Source organism: Muscardinus avellanarius (assembly GCF_963383645.1).
Source record: "Muscardinus avellanarius genome assembly, chromosome: 13".
NCBI lineage: Eukaryota > Metazoa > Chordata > Mammalia > Rodentia > Gliridae > Muscardinus > Muscardinus avellanarius.
The window spans coordinates 19,397,309-19,418,202 of NC_137799.1; the positions used below are offsets into that span (position 1 = coordinate 19,397,309).

Consider the following 20,894-nt stretch of genomic DNA (forward strand, 5'->3'; position numbering starts at 1 on the left):
GAAACTTTCTGTGGAAAAGCTAGCATTTTAGACTCAAATCTTCATTATCCCTTAGATCCTGAGGCTTTCTGGGACCCTGTTGGGGGGGGAAAAATAACACAAGAAAGGGTCTTATCAAAAGATGTAGGTTGCCAGGTGTAGTGGTGCACACCTTTTAGTCCCCATACATGGGAGGCTGAGACAAGAGGGTCATTGGTTCAAGGACAGCCTCCGCAATTGTAGAGACTCTCAGGAATCTACTGAGAATAGATTGCTTTGAAGATTGTATATTTTGTGTATTTGTAGATTGTACATTTTGTTTTGAAGCAAAAAACACAAAGAAATAAAAAAGAGATGAAAGTGAAGTTGAGAGGTTGAATGCTCCTGGGTTCAATCCCCAGTAACTCACACACATACACACACACATGCACACACATACACATGCACATGAATGTACATACACATGCACACACATGCATGCACACACGTGTGCACAGGCACACACGCACAGGCACACACGTGCACAGGCACACAGCGCTTGCACAGGCACACACATACATGTGCGCACAGGTGCATGCACATACATGCACACACACACAGGTTGTTCACACATTGCCACTGTCTTTCAGTTTTTTCCCTTCATTTCTTTAATAGATGTTCACTGAGCACCTACATTTTACTCTGACTCAATTTGTACTGCTAGGCAAATTTGCACTACTAGTCAAATTGAGTACTGGCTGCAATAGATGGGAGAGGCTCACACAGACCTCATGGTCTAGTGGGAGAAACCGGCATAAACAAGGTCTCCCATGGGTAGGTCTGAGGCTAGAAAGAGTGAAGCCCTTCTTAAGAGGAAGAAAAGAGCAAGATCCCAAGAGAGTGTATAATAGAACCAGCTCTGGGAGGATGTTTTGCGGGCCATGAAATGCCCTGTGGTGCGAGTGGAGAGTAGGGGTTGTCCAGGCACAGAAGGAGGAGGGGAGCTTTCTAGGGAGTGGGTGAATTCCGAGTGGGCTTATAAAGGAAGAACGTGTCCCATAAGAGCAACCTACGGGTGGCCAATGCAGGTGGGAACGGAGGCTAGAGCAGAAAACAGGAACAGGTCAGGCCAAAGTAAGAGGCCCTGTGCACCCAGCATGGTGACGTACACCCATAATCTCAATTCATAGGAGACTGAGACAGGAGGGTCACAGGTTCGAGGCCAGCGTCAGTAACTTAACAAGGATAAAAAAGAAGTAGAGGTAGAGCTGGAGGTAGAGTGCCCATGGGTTCAATCCCCAACCCCCCTCCTCGCAAAATGGGGGATTCTATGAACTGTAAGGTAGAACTGTATTCTATCCTGGTCTTCAGGAATGAAGGTACCCCTGATTCTGCACTGTTGTATTCCTGCTGCCCAGGGTCAGTCCCTGAAACATAATAAACTCTCATTAAGTATTTGTGGAATGGTAGAATGAATGACAAGTCTCCTTCTCAGAATCTCCAGGGCCCAGGATCTACTATTCTTAAATTTTTGATGAAGCTGGGTGTGGTAGGCCATGGCTGTACTTGGGAGGCTAAAACAGGAAGATCGCAGGTTGGAGAACAGCCTCAGGAATTCTAAGAGACTCTTAGTGAGACTATGTTTCAAAATAAAAAATAACTGCAAAACTATGGATACAGTTTAGGTGTCCATCAGCAGATGAACGGGTTGCAAAATTATGGGATATACGCACAATAGAATTCTACTTAGCCATGAAGAAGAACAAAATCTTACCATTTGCAGGAAAACAAATGGACCTGGAGAATATTATGCTAAATGAGTTTAGCCAGTCACCACAAATGACTAGCTAAACTATATAAAAATATCTGGCTAAACTATATGAGTTTTTCCTCCTATGGAGAAGCTAGAGAGAAACCGGGACACAAGAGGGAATCTGGACAAAGGAGGAGAAACCTTAGTGGAGTGAGGGAAGGGACCTAACAGAGAAAGAGAGGAGGGGGGAGGGAGAGACACGAGGGGAACTCTTCAATGGGCATGATGCATGTACACATGTTTATCAATGTCCATCACAATGTAGTGCACAGGAAGGGGAGGAAGTGGGGTGGACACTGGGGAGGGCTCCCCGAGTACAGTGTGCATGTGTTCCCGTATCACGCTGAACTTCATCATGATATAGGGTTACAATGCAAAAATAAAATTTCAAGAGATAGGTCCAGGGGTATAACTCAGAGGCAGAATGCCTCTGGATTCAATCCCTAGTCCCCACCCCCCTCAAAAAAAAATGGTGAATTGTTTCCATAAAATTGAATTGTCTTCATAGATCCATTTTGAGAAAAGCTTGTCTAAACAACAGACCTGTTGCTACTTTTGTTTATATAACACACACAAAGACCAAAACCATGTGCACAAAAGCTCATTCCACTGCTGCAGTGAATAGCAGAACGGCCTGGTCTCATCTCCATGAGTCTGCTTACCCCAGTGCCAACAGCGCAGACCTGGGCTTGGTTCACACCACAGAGCTAGGCCCCCAGGGAGAAGCTATCACCTAGAACGTGCCTGGCCACTGCTACTTCCTGACTGTGGACTCAGGTGGACAAGTTCTTAGCCTCTCTGACCATCTGTCTCTTCATCTATAAAATGGGAATAATAGTATTGTCTCATAGACTTCTTGTGGGGCTAAAGAGACACATAAACAGACACATACAGGCACACACTCATATATCTTGAATTGCTATCATAGTCCTAGGTGATGGTCAACAAATACAATCAACAGATCTTTGCAAATAGTTTTGATGTTGAATGGTTAAACATTATTAATGTTACTTTTATTAAATATTATTATTCTACCTAAACATTTATACATACATACGTGTGTCTCTTGGCATACCACCTACACCATTGCTAAAGAAAAACATATGATTAGTAAACCATTATTATTATCATTAGGTACTTAGGATTAGTTATCACACACACACACACACACACACACACACACACACACACACACACACTCACACACACACAGGATCTCAGAATCAGATTTCAGTTTCTGAACCCCCGGATTGAAGCCAGCCTCCCATAGGCTGCTAGCCCCCCAGAAACTCCACCCAGGTTGGGGGACTCTCAAGCAGCTGTCCAAACTTCATCTGAGGTTCTCAGCCCAGCACTTTTCCCAGTGTTTTTTTTTTTTTTTTTTTTTTTTTTTCCTTTTTTCCTATTTTGCCTCCTGGGAAAGCTGATTGATGCGAAGGCCCTGGGCGCCCTCTGCTGGCAGAGTTCATGCAGAACTGCAGACATCGCCCTGCAGCCCAGGAATGACCCAGTACTTGGAAGCTAGGCAGTTAGTTCCCTCCCTGCCTACCACGCTGGCCAGATAGCACCCTCTTCTATCTTCTCCCTCCTCGTGTGCTTCCTTAAGGCTCTCTGCATCCTGGAAGCTCAGGGGAAAATCTTAATCCAGGAAGAAGGGTTGGCAAAGGCCAGCTCCCTCCTGCTGAATCAGGCCACTGTGCTCCTTGCCTCTGTCCATGTGGGGTCAGATTTTTCTACAGAAGTGAGAATGACTTGGCCAGAAAGCAGAGGAATCAGAGAAGAGGGACGTGGATGGAGAGGAAGGCATGCCTTCTCTCCTCCGCAGTCATGAAAGCATCCCCACAGATTTCACAGTGGAGGCAAATCTGCCTCTGGATCACACTTACCAAATGTACCCGTTATATTAGTCCAAGGAAATCACATCTTGCGGATCCCCCATTTCCTCACTGCTGAAGTGGGGGGGCATTTCGTCACGCCCATCTCATGATCCCGAGGACTGGCAAGGTTAGACTGAGAATACAGCTTCTGGTGTGCTACTGGGCTACAAGGAACAACAGGCCCCTTCTCTGTCTCTCATCCATAACTTCTATGGGCTCAGTGCACCTTGGGCACTAGGGGCCCTCCTGGCTTTGGCAGCTTGTGTCTGTCCCCAGCGGGGCTGTTAGCACCCTGCATCTGAGCACCAATGAGGCCTGTGGGCTCTGGGGCCAGACCACAAGGGATCTCCCACCTCCCAGCTGTGTGGTCTTGAGAAATTACAAACTACTCTGTGCTTCAGCTTTTTGATTCCCATACTGGAGATCTTAGCAGCATCTGTATCATGGGGTTTCAGAAGACTAAACGTAAAGTACTTGCAACTGCCTGGTGCACATTAGGTCCCCAACATCACCCGTACTTCACTAAGACAGGCTGAGAAGCTTGTGGGATCCCTGCTTTACAGGTGAGAAAGTTGAGTTTGGGGATCTTTGCATCAGGTTCTCTGCTAGGCTATGATGTGGGCACTGGGTCTCTCCTATCCAGACATTAAGTGCCTGCAGTCTCATGAGGAAGGGCCTCTCACACAGAAGCATCTAGCCCACTCAGAATAACTGAAGCATGCTCCACCAACTGTTCTGCAAGTCTAGTTTGTGCTTTCCCCAAAACACGCGTACACACACACACACACACACACACACACACACACACACTAGGCTGGGAGGACCTAGAGGACAAGGGGTGGTTTGCAGCCCACCTCTGTATCATTATCTCCCAATCCAGGATCCTTTCCTGAGAATATGCTGAGCACATGTAGTTGACCGACCATGCCCTGGAACACTGCTTCATACTACTCCAAGTGTGTGTGTGTGTGTGTGTGTGTGTGTGTGTGTACCTGGGGATTAAACCCAGGTGTGTTCTGCCCTAAACTATGTCTCTAGCCCTATTTGACTTTTTATTGCCAAAAAGAGTCTCACTAATTACTGTACACTGGCCTCCAACCTCCAATTCTCCTGTCTCAGTCTTCCAATCACTGGGACTTCAGGTGTGTGCCACTGTATCCAGCTCTCAACCCACTTTTGAGGGGAGATCTTTAGCTCCAGCAGCCACCTTGCAAAGGGGACAGGAGGAAACATTTTCCCTTAATCTCTGGCTGGTGTTATGTGTTGTGTGGTACTGCAGTCATCACCTGGAAGACTGTCTTTGCTACACACATTGAGCCTCCAGGCTCCCAGATTTGCAGACATATCCAAGAGCAGCCCTGTAGTTGGAAACTGTCATCACATGCAACTTCAGATATGAACAAGTATGATTCCACACATAGGCATGGCACACATACTCACACACATACACACAGCACTTGCATGCTTTAATGGCATGTGTGGATCTAGATACTCACCATCATGCACACACATTCCTTGAGAAGATAGCCCCAAGCCCGACAGATCTGGGTTCAAATTCTATTCCTGTTCACTTAGAATCTCATTGTTAACTCATCTGCACTTAGAATCTCATTGTTAACACATCTGCAATTTAAAAGTTAAAAAGAAAAGTCTATCTGGTGAGGTTACTGTAAAGATCAAACGTTAAAGCATAAATTTAATCTTAGTAAACTGTAAGGATGCAGAAAATCACAGAAAACACAATGACAAAGATGCCAGTGCTGTTTGAAGACAGCGACAAGGGCGCCTTCTCTAGACTCAGACACAGAGGACGAGCTCACGAAATGGATGATGAGCTTCGGAGGTGCCTGGAGCATGGTGTGGGGTTGTGCAGTGCAGACTGGAAGGTGACCCAGGCTGCCCGACACTTTTACAGCTGCCTTTGAACTGCCCCAGGTCCAGGCTTCAAAGCCTTTGCTTTGGCAACACATATAGTTTTGTTTTTGTCTTTCTGTTCCATTTCAAGGTTGTCCACTCCAGGTGGCAAAATGAAGTGACAAACATCCTTCTCTTTTTGTTCCTGTCCTCCCCCTCCTCCCTCTCCGGATTGTAATTAGTGTCTCTAACCCTGAGGATCTCTGAATATGAAGTGACTTCAAAGTCAGACTTCATACAGAAACGCCCTTGATACCATCCACGCTAATTCACTAGCGAGTTTTCTGCTTGCACACCCCCAGTAACAGCCAGCTCCCCACCTCTCCTGGCAGGTTGTTTGGTATTAGGCAGGTCTGTTGTCTAGAGGAATCAAGCCTGCTTTCCTGTTCTGCTCTATCAGCACCGTTCTCTTAAAACTACCTTTGTTCAGGGTTCAGTTCCAGAGGGTTTGCCTGGGGTCTGTCTTCTGTTCCCTGGATCACCCTTTAGGGAAGAGTTAGAGGGAGGGCCCTACAAAGTTAGTACAGGGGAAAGAGCATAGTTTTGCAGCCAGGAGACTTGGAATTGTCTCTAACCCATGCAATGTCCTCTTCTCCAAGCCTCAGTTTCCCCATCTGTAAAGGAGGCGTTAGAACCAGAATATCTGTTAGGCTCCTTCCACATTAACAAACATCCATTTTATTGAAGGCTTCCTCTCTCCAGCTTAGCCTTCATTCTTGTTCTTTATACACTCCATGCTGTTCTCAGTTCCCTCCCATCCTGGTTTACCACTGTCTGGCTTATGCAAGGGGACAGTTAGAGGCCAAATATACAGTTTATAGAGCATCAGAGACTGTCCTGAACAATTGGCAGCTTTATTCCATCAAGTGTTTACAGTATCCCTGAGATCTAAGTCTCACTTTATAGACAAGGAAACTGAGGTTCCAAGAGCAACAATAGGTCTGCTCGAAATCATCCAGCCTGTGAAGTGGTTACACCAGGAATTAAAACCCCTCGCCTGCCTGATTCCATACTTGGTCCTTCTCACTGTGTCTCAGCACTGGAGGCAGGAAGTCACGGGCATCATAGCCAAACCCTGGCCAAGAGTCTCTTCCACCCACAACTTCCTGCCTCCTTGCCCTGAAGGCCCAGCTACCTCCACTCCCTCCATTTCTCTCTCTGCTCCTATCCACAGGGAAAACAACTTTATCAAGGACTTCCCCCAGCTGGCCGACGGGCTGTTGGTGATCCCGCTGCCGGTGGAGGAACAGTGCCGGGGGGTCCTCTCTGAGCCCCTTCCAGACCTCCAGCTGCTCACTGGTAAGAAACATGTCACAACCTTGACCACACACCTGGTCTCCAGGTACCTGTCAGTCCTCAGAGGGTCCACGATGGGCCCAGCCAGATCTTGTCCTTCAAACAGGATGGGGTGCGAAAGGTACTTGCCATTTCCTGGGCTCCTGCTCTGAGCTGAGAAGAATTGAGGGGCTTTTCCGAGACCCGGGGTGTGAACCGGGACCATCTCGGAGCACAGACGCCTCTCTGTGAGTAAGAGCAACCTTTCAGCCCTCCTCAGTGAGTATCTCTGTGTACAAGTCTCCAAGTATCCAAACATTTTCTCTTCCCAACGAATTTCTGATTTTTTTCCACATTCAGTATTTTGTCTTTTTAGTTTATTTTAAAATCATTATGAAGTAAATTTCAGTGGACTTTCCAGCCAGGAATATCTTCTATATAAAAGCATTTGAGTTACACACCTTTTATCTTCTTTTTTTTTTTTTCTAACATTTTTGGTACTGGGAATTAAACCCAGGGGGCCTCTACCTCTAAGCTACATCCCTCAGCCAGTTTTTAACTTTGAATTTTGAAATGGGACTTGCTAAGTTATTGAAGTTCTCACTAAGTTGTGGAGGCAAGCTTCAAATCTGGGATCCTCCTGTCTTAGCCTCCCAAGTACTGGGATTATAGGTGTGTACCACCCTGCCTGGGCACAGCCAGCTTGTTTGTGTATGTGGGTGCTAAGCCATTCTGTAGATGGGTATTATTTATTCCCATTTTATAAGTAGTCTAGACTCAGAGAGATGAAGACCAGCTTAAGGTAACACAGCCTATCTGCTAAACGTTGGTGTCATAGTAACAAGTCCTTTGTCTTTCCTCTCCACTCTGTAGCTCCACCCACCAAACCTCTGTCTCTGCTGGGAAGGATCTTTTGCAGACTCTCCGGAAGCATCATATTTTCTGCTAGACCCTGGGATGCCTTTATGTTCCTCCTGACTTCTCCCCAATTCCTCTCCGACTTTGTTTTTTATGGGCCTTGACTCTGGCCTTTGTGGTGCATTAGTCGGGTGGCTTCCATTGCCCAAGGAGAATGTTCATCCCTATAGATGGCTGAGCTTTCAAAGGGAAATTGTTTCCCAGGGAAGACCCTGTAATGTGACAAAGTTTAATTCCCCTCTCTATCACTTGCAATCTCTGGGATACCTTAGGTCAGTCGTCTAACTCCTTTGAGCCTTTCCTATAAATGGCATAGATAGAGGGAACCATGTAGGGGGAGGGCCTCCTGGGAGCCAAGGCCTTTTTACGCATTAACCGATGGAACCCTTCAAGGACATTATCATTCCCTTTTAAGCTAGTTAAGGAGATCACATGACTCTCCGGTGCCTGGCTAATCTATAGATGCTTCAGCAACAAACCTAGTTTTTCTGACCCCAAAGCTGATGCCTTATTTACTATCTTATACCATCTCCCTGACCTGTCCTACTGCAGATAAAGTGGAAACATAAATGTAAAAATGCTTAGTAAAATGGGCCTAAAACTTCCTATGCCTTCCTTACTCTTTAGTTTTTATAAGATGATAGAAATTCCAAGCTGACATGAAAGTAAGCAATTCTCCTTAGCAATGAGGAATCAGGTCCACTATATTCCTGGTGAGTGGCTGTCCCTCTTTGGATACCCTCAGCAGTAGGGAGTTCACTGCCTCTGAGAGTAGACCTTTCCATGGTCCATGGGGAGGCACTGTGTTCTAATGGAGAGGTCCTGAATCCATCACTGATGATGTATACTTGGGCAATTTCCCTCTCTGAGCCTCAATTTCTCCCTCCAAAATATGCAACATAATGGTTATTTTTCAAGACGATGGTAGGAAATGGAGCTCTTGTATATAAAATGCTGACTTTTTCTATGGTCCTCTGGTAGTGATACACATTCTTATGATTATTTGTTTTGACTCAAGTATATTTGTAAGTTTCTTAATACAGCCTTTGTTAGAGTTTAAGAGTTTCACTTTTTTATTTCATTACAAACAAAAAAAATTTCATCTTCTATCCCAGAGCTTCCTTCTGTTCCTGGAATCTGGGGGTCTGGGATAGAGTAGGGTGTGGTGGTGGTAAGGAATAAAGTAAAAATCAAGGGTAGGTTTATTATTGGGAATGGAATGAAATGGTTTAGCCATTCATTTTTGTCTGACAGAAATGTCCCATCATTCTCATTGTTGTGACCCAAATACCTCACACCCAAAATATAGAGGAAAGAAAGTTTTTATTTGCTCACCAGTCTGGAGATTTCAGTTCATATATACATAGTTCATTTTTCACTGGCTCCAAACACGAAGTGGGGCTGGCATCATTGTGGGGAGCAGAAGGTAAGGGGGGGGGGAGGAAGGTCAGAACCAGATGCTGCAGGTGGGTGGCCTGGACACACACACACACACACACACACACACACACACACACACACACACTCTGTTCCAGTCACTCCTCTAGGAATCCTTTCCCAGTGACCAGGTTCCGCCTCTAACATGAGTGTCTCCAGTGTATGCGATCTGCAGAATATTTTAAATGCAAACTACAACACCAGTCAGTAGGTAACCACTGAGAGCCTACTCAGGCTCTGTTCCAGATTCTGCAGGAGAAGGAGGAGGAGTACAGACTACAGCCTCAACCTGGAGAAACTGACAGTTACTGGAAAAGCTTACATGCCAGGCTTGAATCGAGGGATGCAGGAAGTGAGGGATGGTGTGACAGCCACTATGAGACAACCAAGGGATGGAGCAAGAGGCAGGGAAGATGGTTTTATAAATTGCTTTGGATACCATGGCACAAAGTGAACGAGCTACTTCATCCGCCTGTGTCCAGATATTCTACTTCCCTCTGTTGGCCTTAGCTTCTCATATCCCTATTGGCCAGCTTTGAACATGGATGAGCAGTTGTAGAAGGGGCAGAGCTTGCCTGGGCGTGGTGTCTCAGTCTTCTTTTACAGACCATTTTCTCCACTCTTAAGTCAGAAATGCATCCCTCTCCTCCCTCCCTCCACCCTCTCCCCTTTTCTCCCCAGCTTCTGCAAAGGAAGGATAGGAGAAGCAGAACAGATAAACAGGACGTATTTATAACTAAACCACCTCGCTCCAGTGGACATATCTTTGGGGATCATGAATATTTTACTTTAAAATGAAAGCCTCTAAAAAATTATATTATTTCTGAAAAGGCTAAGGAGGAAAGAAAAAAATTGACAGTAATGGACAACTTTAATACTGCTATAATGTCCAGGAAGAAATCATTTGTTCCAATGAGATTCTCATTTTAATCTTGGTATCAAATATCTCTTTAAGTGCCTCCTCACCAGGGGACAGGAGAAATGGATAAGAAATGGTCCTGTTATTTGCAGAGGCACCAGAAAGTGTGGATACATAACAACAACAATAATAACTGTCTACGTGACTAGCATTTCTTTTTTAATTCATTATTCCTCATTATTGAGTTTGCAAAGCTTTAAGGTAGAAAATTTAGAAAATGGAGATGAATATGAATCAGAAAACAATAATTTTTCATATACTTACTATGCAAAGTTAACTACTTGCTAACATATTGTTGTTTTTTTTCTTTATTATTTATTTATTTAATTAATTTATATGGTACCTGTGTTTCCCCAAATGCATTCTTTGGAACATGAGTTCTAGAAACCCTGTATATACAAGGGCTTCCATGGTCAAAGAAATTTGCATGCAACCATCATAGAACTTTAAAAATGCATCTTAATCTATGCAGTTGCCGAGAAATTGCACAGCTTAATTTGTTTAACCAGTGTTTCTTGCTCTTACACTTGAAATGAGAAACTTTTATGTAGGTCCACCCACATTTTACATAATACTTATGAATATCCATGTTTCCATGGGAAAAAAAACAATGGTCTGTACAGGGGCCAGCAGCCATTAAGGGGCAGATGATAAATGTGTTAGTCTTTTCAGGCAGTCTCTATTGCAAATGCTCAACTTAGCCTGGGAGAAGCAGCTACAGAAAATATGTAAAAAATAGGTTGTGGTTTGATGTCCCTTGACTGATATTTATAGAATTTCAGGACATCAAAGATCTTCTGCTTCTATTGCCATATTCAGCTCCCACAACATGACTTTGAGACGGAGTTGGCAGAGAGAGCTGCCCTCTCAGATGGGGAAACTGAGGCACTGAGATGTTCAGTGTCTGGGGACAATGGTCAGCGGGGTCAAGTGGGATGTAAATCTGACCTGAGATTGCTTTTGCCTGTAGAGTAAAGGGACTTGCAAGCCCAAGAGAGAAATAGTAGGGATGGGGCTGAGCTCAAGGCCTGGGGTTAGGTCCAGATAAAATGGTTCTGATGAAAGCCCACCTTCAAGAACTAAACCTCTGTTTGATTTGAAGAGGTGACCATGAACCAGAACTGAGGGCTGCAGTCTGGGCATCTTGGTAAGAAAAATTTTCATCTTTATCTCATATGGGCATTTATTTCTTCCCCAGGAGACATCAGGTATGATGAGGCCATGGGTTACCCCATGGTGCAGCAGTGGCGAGTCCGGAGCAACCTCTACCGTGTGAAGCTTAGCACCATCACCCTCTCTGCAGGTGAGGACCCCTACCTGGGTGGCTGGGGGCTGTGGAGTCGTTTGGGACACATTCCCAAGGACCTGGGGTGCGCCCGGCCCTGTGCTGACCCTGGGAATGCTAAGGGAGTAAGGGGGCTCCCAGGGAGGGCAGGTAGACAGTGACACCGATACATTGCAGTAGGGTCAGTGTAATATTGAGGCAGCTGTAGCAAAGGAAAAGGAGCTGTCCACCCTGGGTAAGTCAGAGATCTGTGCAAGGTGAAGAAGGTGAACAGGAGAGAGAGAGGATCAACATTAATCATCTAATTCACATTTATGTTCTGAAAAGTACTCTGGGCTTGTGGGTTGTACCAATTGCTCTATTCTTTCCCACTTTGTTATCCTGCCCATCCTGTCTCTATACACATAACCTCAATCCGCTACACGTGACCACCCACACTGTATCCACGTGAGCCCGAAGCTCCTGCAGATGGGTCCATCTCCAGTCCTCTGAGTGGGGCAGGTGTGTTCATGGCTGTGATTCTGCCCTTGCTGTTCTCTGCCTGCGTCTCCTTGCCCAAGGAGCAAACACGAAAACACACTCTGATGCCTCCATTCTCTATCACCTTCAAAACAACTGCAGCTATTCTCTGTGCTTTCTTTCCAGACACAGAGGAGCACTTGATTCCTACCTGAGTCTCGTGTACTCAGGTGCCTGCCCCACTGACCTGAAAACTGACCTTAAACAGATCTCCAAATCCCCAGAAACTGCACAGTGTTGGTGCTCACGTTTCATGGAAGAATAAATAAACAAAGAAATGAACATGGGAAGATAAGACATGAATAAGTCTGGACAGATGAGACCTGGCTTGGGTTTTCACCCTGGCTCCTTCCCATCACTCTGTCACCAGTTTACTGTCTATGTGGCCCCTAATTACCCAGTTCTTATTTTGTTTCCTTTTTCAATATCACTTTGTTTACTAGCAAAATGGAGCTCTGTTAGCCAGGGGACTGGATGATTTCACCCCCTCGGAAGTACGGATACTAATTACTGATGACATCTGTCAAGCACTTTATAATGTTTCATATCTTATGAATTACAACAGTTCTACTGTTATAGGAAAAGCATTTTTTTCCTCTCATTTTCTTCTACAAGGAAACTGAGGGTCAGAGAGATTAAGTATCTAACCAAAGGTCACACAGCTAATAAGTGTCAAAACTGGGAGCCCAGCAGGGATTGGAATATGTTTCTGTCTAACTGGATAAAGATCCCTGGGGCATCTCCAAGGCATTATTTATTGCTTAACAGGAACTATCTCATTATTAATGCTGCTGTATTAATTACTGAGTAGTTGCATGAACTAATAATAGGTTGTGGGGAGAGGTTTTTCTAATCAAGTACTCATTCTTTGAGCCCCATTTCTGTCTTCCCCACCACCCCCTCACTCGGCACCTGTGAATATAACTGTGATGTTCATGTTAGAACTACAAAGAGGTACCTGCTTTAATTAATCAGTAACAATGCTCCTGGAAGCCCCATTGTAAATAAAATGTTGGCAAATCAGAGCTCATTTTCAGTGTTGGAGAGGCAACTGCTCTTTGATGTGGCATGGGATTGGTTGTAACTGTAATGGCTGTGGTTGTTGTGTTTGCTGTGGTCTAGGAACTGTGCCATGTACTTGGTTGGGGTAGGGCGTAGGAAGGATGCACGTATAGATTCAGAGACAGATGAGACAAGGCTCCTATCTTCGAAGGGTGAGTTGAAAGTCCAGAGAGGTGCTTCTGGCCAGCATGGTATGCGGAAGACTCCTTGGGGAAAGGAATGATTTCCTGGGGTCTTGAAGTGTGAGTCTGACTTAGGGAGGAAGAGGGGAGATAATTTCAGGGGTGTTTAGGGGGATTGCAAGGTTTGGAGGTAGCTGGTAGATGAAGGAAAATACACTGGTGGAAATCCCAGGTCACCTTCAGCACAAATAAGAAAACTGATTTGACCAGAGAAGAAGTCAAGTGTATGTGGCTCCCAGGAGGCACCTGAGTGTCCAGATAAGGTCATTGAGCTTTATCCAATACCAGGGAAGAGCTCAGAAAAACCCTAAGAGTGGGGCGATGGAGGCAATTTTAGAGGAAGAGTAAATGCTGTTTGGGGGGAGGGATTAATGGGCCCAAGGAACAGACAGGAGCTGGGAAGGCAACTGATTTGTGCTTTGGGTGTCAACTCGTCTCCTTCCTGGGCTCTGAACCAATTGACTCCAGATGATATAGCTAGGGAAAGAATTTACAACCATTAAACATCTTCCAGAGGATCTGGCCTTGAGGTAGAAAGGGAAACCTCAGGGAAAGCCCTCCCCTACATTGCTCCTCCTCAGATGCTCTCAGTTTGAAGTCCAAAACAGCATGCTTTGGGTTGTCATTTCCTGCAGCATCCCTCTATCTCTGACTTCCCTGAATGTTTCATAAACTAAAGCTGAATTTGGTGGCTTTGGAGAGAAGAACTGGGTTCTGAGCTGAGTGGCAAGGGCTCTTGTTAAGTCAGTCTCTCATTGCTGTGCACCCCTGGGTGATAGCTCAGCCACCTGCCTGTCTGAGGAAGGAGAGTGGAGGAGGAACAACAGTTCCCAAGTGACTGCCATTCAGGACCTGTGAGAGGTGCTGAGGACATAGCAAAGATCTAAGAGAAACAGAGCAGAAAGAAGGCTCTGGGGTGATATAGGGAGAGAGAAGATGTGTCAGGGATGCGTGAGCAGAGGTAGAAATCAACCCTTGTCACAGAAAGTTAAAGCATGGGTCAGATGCGTGGACGGAGTGTTTGTGGAACCTGAGTGAATGTAGCCCCAGGTCTCCAGCTGTGGACAGTTCAAGCCTGAGTTTATTTGGTGTATACATTTGGAGTAAAAGTAGAAGTGAGTTTGAACCCAGCTCCTCTAGCTAGAAGGCCAAGACAAGTCACTTACAGTATCCCAAATTTGACTTGCTTATCTGTATGGTGGGATTTGTTGTTTCCAAGGTTATAGTGTTTTGGCTAAGGTTAAAGGATAAAACATCTTGTGGTTTCTCTAGTACCCATTAGTTGCTTGGTCAGTAGACATCAGCTTTAACTGTCTGAGTCTTTAATGTCACCACCACCTAGTTCTCTGTGTTTAAGCCTTCCTCCCCTGAATAGTTCCTCTGTTTTCCACCAGAGAGAACAGTTCTGTGCTCTGTGAGGGAATGGTGTGCATTTTGGGGTGAATCAGCCAGCTAGTGGCTACCGTGGTAAGGAGTAAGACATAGATCGCAGCTGGGAAGAGCCCTTGCTATTGCATAATTTGCTAGCCACCTTCCTCTCAAGTCTGACCACCTACACATGCTCGCCCTGTCTAGGCTTCACTAATGTCCTCAAGATCCTGACCAAAGAGAGCAGTCGGGATGAGCTGCTGTCCTTCATCCAGCACTACGGCTCCCACTACATCGCAGAGGCGCTCTATGGCTCGGAGCTCACCTGCATCATCCACTTCCCCAGCAAGAAGGTCCAGCAGCAGCTGTGGCTCCAGTATCAGAAAGGTAAGCCTGGAGAGCTTGCTGTAAGTGGAGGAGGCAGGTGTGGTGAGAGGGAAAGCAACCTTGGAGACAACTGGGCTTCCTTGGGTGGAAATCCTGTCTCCAGTATGAATAAGTTACGTGGCCTTAGGCAAGTACTTGTCCCTCTCTGGGCTCATCACCAAGGACAGAGTTAGGGCATCTGATTTCTCAAGATACTTCAGTGTGGGCATTTTCTAAGGCCCAAGGTTGGTGTCCTGGGCTATGGAGGTCTTGACTTCTACTGCAAGCTCTCTGTTTGACACTTTCTCTTTGAGACAAATTTAGGGATCAGGATGTGGGTGAGGAGTGATGTCTCCTTGACACTTCTATCCTCCAGGATTCTTGGGCAAACTCAGGAGAAAGTCGGACTCCTCTGGAATAGATTATCCCATATCCAAGGGGACAATTTCAGCTCCTCATACAACAGGTATGGTCCTCATGGAGGGTCATCATTCCTGTTTGCCTTTGATTTTTATCCATTATCAGAATCAAAACTCTCCAGACCAAGTTCAAAAAGCTAGTCTCAATTTTTCCTTCCTATGAAATGGGCTATTCTTGTGTACTTCTTATGTGAAAGAGGGGAATGATTTATGGAATAACATTTTGAAAAAGTTAGACAAATCTCACACAGACACATATATATTTTGATAGCTCAGTATAGTCACCATTGCACATTTGAGAAACTGAGTCTCAGACATGTCAGGTCAAGTGCCCACAGAGACACAGTTGCATGTGTAGGGTGGGAATCTGCAGCTGGTGGCTGAAAATTCCCACATTACTTCTCTCTTCCAACTAAACTGAGGTATTGCTTGTCATAATTAGGAGTATCAATATCAATTTATTGTCAACTACAGTCTCTTGGTTGGGAACTATGAAGGAGTGTCTCTACAAACTTGCTTACCTCTTTGACTCATGGCTCAGCCACACTCTCTCCAAGAACTGATTCTCCATTGCAGCTCAAAAAACCAGGGGATGTGGGAGCCATAGGGACCTTGAAGTTCTTTCTGGACTCAGCACTCCACTTGTGCCTGAGGGGAAATCAAGGCAGAAAGAAAAGAGAAAGTCCTATCTGTCAGACCAAGATAGGGTGAGTGCTTCTCTGCTGTGCACGTTCCTGGCCAGATGAAACCCTTGTGGACTGCCTTTGTCCCTTTTGTGTCTGGGGACTTCGCATCCCCAGTCATGCCCGCACTCCCGCTTGCATCCCGTATGCAATCGTGTGGGGCACGGGTGCTTTACAGGCACAGAGAACATAATTGAGTTGTCTGGGAATAGCTTGGTTTTATGGCTGTGACAATGACAGTCTTTAAGGAAGTGCATTAAATCAATAGAAGTCTCATTGCACTACCCTATAAATAATGCGACACATCATTAAGCAGGGCAATAAGCTTCAGGACTCTGAAGTAATACAATTAAGTTATGTTTATAAAAGCCTTCGCTTTCTGTGGCCACCAAACTAATTTGCTTCATGCCACATTCAGGGCCTAGGATACTACTGTGGTGCTAGATTCCACCCCATCTTCATCTTTGGATGCTTCTAAGACTTAGATTTTCTCATTCCAGAAGATGCCCTTCCTTATATAGTGGCTAGATGGAGATATATATAGTAAGATGGGAGAAGATGCAGAAAGCAGGCCTGAACAGCAGCTAGAGATACTCCTCCAGGACTTGGCTTTGCCACACACTTTCCAGGTTAACTTGGTGGTATGGCTTTTCCTTTCTGGGCTTCTAGTCTACAAAGATACTGGCTCCTTCTACGACTCACACTTTTTTTCCTTTTCTTTTTTTAACCCAGAGCATTCTATCTCTGAGCTATACCCCCAGCACTATTTTATTTATTTTTTATTTGAAAACAGGGTCGTGCTAAGTTGCTGAGGTTGGATTAAAAGCTATATTCCTTCTATATCAGCCTCCCTCAAACAAGGATTATAGGTGTGCGCCCTGCTCCATGGTCCACATTTAATTCCCCTAAAGAGCATATGTATACCTGGAGGCCAACTTAACTATTCTCTCTGTGTGTTTCCTCCTATCTCTACCTGTCATGACCACCTAGATGCTACATCAAACACTATGGATTTATTTATTTATTTTTATGCTTCAGGAGCGATGCTAGGGAAAGGGGAGATAAAAAAAAATAAAACAGGAAATTTTCCTCTGTAGAATTGGAGGAATCCTTCGAACTTTGAGATAATCAGTGTCCCTTCTCTCCCAAGCCATCAGTTACCTATCACTGGCATATGCTAAACACTGAGACTCAGGGCAGGATAAATTTGGAATAGGAGGCTGATAACTTTGGAGGCAGAGCTGTGGGAAAGAGAGAGAGAGAGTGATGGTGACATGGGACAGATGGGATTTCACATCCTGGTGCCTCTTCTTACATATTTGTCAGGTGACCTTGTACAAATTAACTTCTGATATTCAGTTTCCTTATGAGTTAAATGAAGGATAGTAATTCCCCTCACATGGCTTTTGGGAGAATGAAGTGAAATTTGCATAGGTACAATGATTGGCGCACAGTAGATACATAAAAAAAGAGTAGCTTGAAATAAAACAAAAACTATGGGCATGAGCTACGAATTTTAGTCCTGGGCCCTGCTAATGTGTGAACTCAACCCTCATTTTCTTGCTGTGGATGAATGAACTGTGTCACTGGAAGGGGACAATATCTGTGGATGACTTTTCATTTCAGCAGAGGGAGTGGGTAGAGGGGTTCTAAGATTCTGGAAAAGCTATGAAATCTTTGAAATCTGAGCCTTAAACAGTATATACTCTTTGGCCAGAAGGGCGAAGTCTGCAAGAGTAGATCAAGGAAACAGACTATATATGCCATGGAGAACAACCATGAGGATTTGCACAGCCCTCTAAAGTTTACAGATGGCTGCTCTGCAACCTACCATCTATCCCACAGTGCAGAGAGGAAACGAATACTCACACATGTCTCCGCAGACAGAGATCTGAAGCTCAGAGAGAAAAAGGGTCTTTCTGGGTTGTACAGGTCATCAGCAAGGAAGGTAGTGTTTGAATCCCAATCAGAGTCCAATGTTCCCTTGCCCATAGATCCAGCATCAAAAGGTATTGAAAACATGTATCTGTTTTTCCATCACTACTAATGATAGGCCACTGGCCACTCTTATAATTTGGGGTAGCCACTGTCAAGTGCTGGGAAGTCAAGGGAGTGGTGAATGTGTCCCATGAAGGTATTTCACATGGGAAGTTTTATTATTATTTCATTAAGTGCTTCTAAATGTTGACTTCACAAGAGAAAAGAAAGTCATATTTATCATTTATTAGGTCTCTGGTTCACTGAAAATTTCCAAGTGTTTTCTCTCCTGCCAGATGCTAGGGCATCTTAGATAAAGTATAGATTCTGTCCTTCTTGTCCATTACCAGCCTGCTTGGGTCTCTCAACATGTCATCATTTTTGTTAGAGACTTTTTAAAATCCATTGGTAGACAGCTGGGAAGATGGAGGGAGCTGTCAAGTGGTGGAGCACTGAGTCACTATCAGATGTCTTTAGAGTTCACGTGCCAATTCTGAACACCTGGGGAATGGCTTATCTAGGACACTGTATGGAGGTCAATCAGATCATTGAAAAAGAACTCTGACTAGTGAGTCATTTCTGGTCTAGAACAGAGAGAGGATGTGGTGGCCCATAGCCTGTGAATTTCCTTCTTTGTAATAGAAGAAAGTTGAAAGCTAGATTAACAGAGACCTAGCTTCCCATGCTGATCCAGAGGGAGACCAGGGAATAAGTATCAAGAATGACTAGAAAGGTCCAGGCAAGCAGATGAAATTTTCTACCACCTTGTAAGGATCCTGGTCTCTCCACCCAGGAAAGGACTAGAGGGGACTAGAGCAGTAGATAGGTCAAAACACAACCTAATCGAGGGGAAAGGTGAGTCTCAGAAGGCAACTGGGGTGGCTGAAGTCATGCCCAGCTCCAGCCATGATTAGATGGAGGCTGGTCAGTCTGCCAATTGCCTACACCTTCACCTCTGCCTCCACATTGTTTCCAAGTGCCCTGTGAAGATCTAAGCACCTCACAGCAGTGTAGAACTTTCTCTGTGCTTTGCTGTGCTCCTGATAGTACTGTAGCATGAAATGCTACCTTTCTCCCAGTTTGGGGCCCAATTTTACCCTTTGCCTTAATAATCACACACTGCATATCTGTAACCCTGATAAAAGAGCCTTATATCATGATGTTACGCATATACAAACACATACACACACAATTTTTTTTTCAGTACTGGAGATTGAATCCAGTGACACTCTGCTACTGAGCTACATCCCCATTTTTATTTTTATTTTATTTTGAGACAAGTTTTCTCTAAGTTACTTACGCTGGCCTCAAACTTGTATTCCTCCTGCCTCAGTCTTCCAAGTAGCTGGGATTACAGGCATGTGCCACCACACTTGGTTTCATGATTCTATCTTTATAAAGATTTTCTCATTTGGAGATAAAGCACAGGTCCTTCATGCAGATGGACCTGGTTAAAAATCTCAGCTCTGTCTTCCACCAGGTGTGTGGTTCGGGGCAAACTGATTCACTCTCTGAGATCTATTTCCTTCTATGCAGGATGCAGGATTGCTGCGTGGATTGAATAAGAAATAATTATTATTGTCATTCAGCCTATTCCCTCCATCCATGGCTTCTACATCATTTGAATCACTGTGTCCCAAGGTGTGTGTGTGTGTGTGTGTGTGCGCGCACGCACTCACATGTATACATAGACAAACACATGCATATAAATGGGAGGACATAGCTCCTTTGATTCTATCTCTCATGGATGATCCAGAACCCATGTAGGGTAGCTTGTCCTGGACAGGGAGGGACCTCAGTGAATTCAGCTGTGGTTGTGGAACCAAAGGAGGGAGGGAGTAGGTGGAGATGGACTAGAGAAGTATCACAAGGGGTGTGAGACTGGTCATCTGCCATCTTCTATGAAGGGACGAGAGTGATGGGTATATAAATGAACAGTTTGATAGGTTTTCTGATGTTTAATTGCCTTTTTTTTTTTTTTTTGGTGGTACTGGGATTCCTGGAAGTCCTTCTACCTCTAGGCTACACTCCCAGACCTATTTTATTCTTTTTTTTTTATGTGGAAACAGGGTCTCTTAAGCCAGCGCGGCTGGCTTCAAACCCGTGCGATTCTCCTGTCTTCGCCTCCCAAGTGTGGGGATTATAAGTGTGCGCCACCACGCCCGGCTTAACTGCCTTTTATTTCATGGAAAAAGTGACTCTGGAAGGTGATGGATGGTTTTATGTGAAAGAATTGTTCGTTCATATTCTCTCTCTCTCTCTCTCTCTCTCTCTCTCTCTCTCTCTCTCCCTCCCTCCCTCCCTCTCTCTCTCCCTCCCTCCCTCCCTCTCTCCCTCCTTCCCTCCCTTTCCTTTCTTTCTGTCAGAGACAAACAGGTAGACACATAGAGAATGACTGAAGAACAAAGGGGGCCAGGAAGGGATGAAAAAACAAAAAGAGATAGACAAAGGCAAATCAAACCCCAAAAGGAGAAGTTAGAGAAATAAAGGGTCTGAAAGCAAAGAAATGTATACAATTGATGAGCTTTTTCGTAAGCGCGTGGCCTGCCGCCTGCTTGACCCTGGGAAAGTGCACCCTCCATGTGAAGCTGGCACTGCTCTTGAGTTTTAATCGAGAGAATCCATGGCATAGAGATGTCCCTCAGATAAATACCACTAGACACTTTTAAAAGGTGTTTTATCTCTATTAAAATTTTTCAGGCCTGTCCGAGGGAACTCAGTTTTTGCATTTCCCTTTGAATTACAAGGCACTTTTGAATGTCAGCTGTAGTGTTCTTCAACTGCCTTTTGAAGTTGTTTTTTGGCTGTTTGCAAGGCAGATCAGGGTTTAGGGTGGGGAGATAAGAGGAGAAAGATGTAGTCACATGTCACCTCCTCCGGTGTGCACAGGTGTGGCCGAGGGGCTGATGTGAGCTGGAGAAC

The 20,894-nt window shown here is 45.0% G+C and overlaps 1 protein-coding gene across 5 annotated transcripts in view; it reads left to right on the forward strand.

Annotated features, from left to right (window-relative positions):
• Positions 1–20,894, forward strand: part of ASTN2 (astrotactin 2) — a gene marked incomplete at both ends in the record, with an annotated part of 976,717 nt that overhangs the window by 697,528 nt on the left and 258,295 nt on the right. For 4 of the 5 annotated variants that reach the window (XM_080708339.1, XM_080708337.1, XM_080708336.1 and 1 more), the window contains 3 exons: positions 6,737–6,861; positions 11,310–11,414; positions 14,735–14,914. In XM_080708339.1, coding sequence (XP_080564465.1) covers positions 6,737–6,861; positions 11,310–11,414; positions 14,735–14,914 — 410 coding nt within the window. Of the gene's footprint in view, positions 1–6,693; positions 6,862–11,309; positions 11,415–14,734; positions 14,915–20,894 lie in introns of all 5 variants that reach the window. The other variant, XM_080708335.1, reaches the window with a different exon arrangement.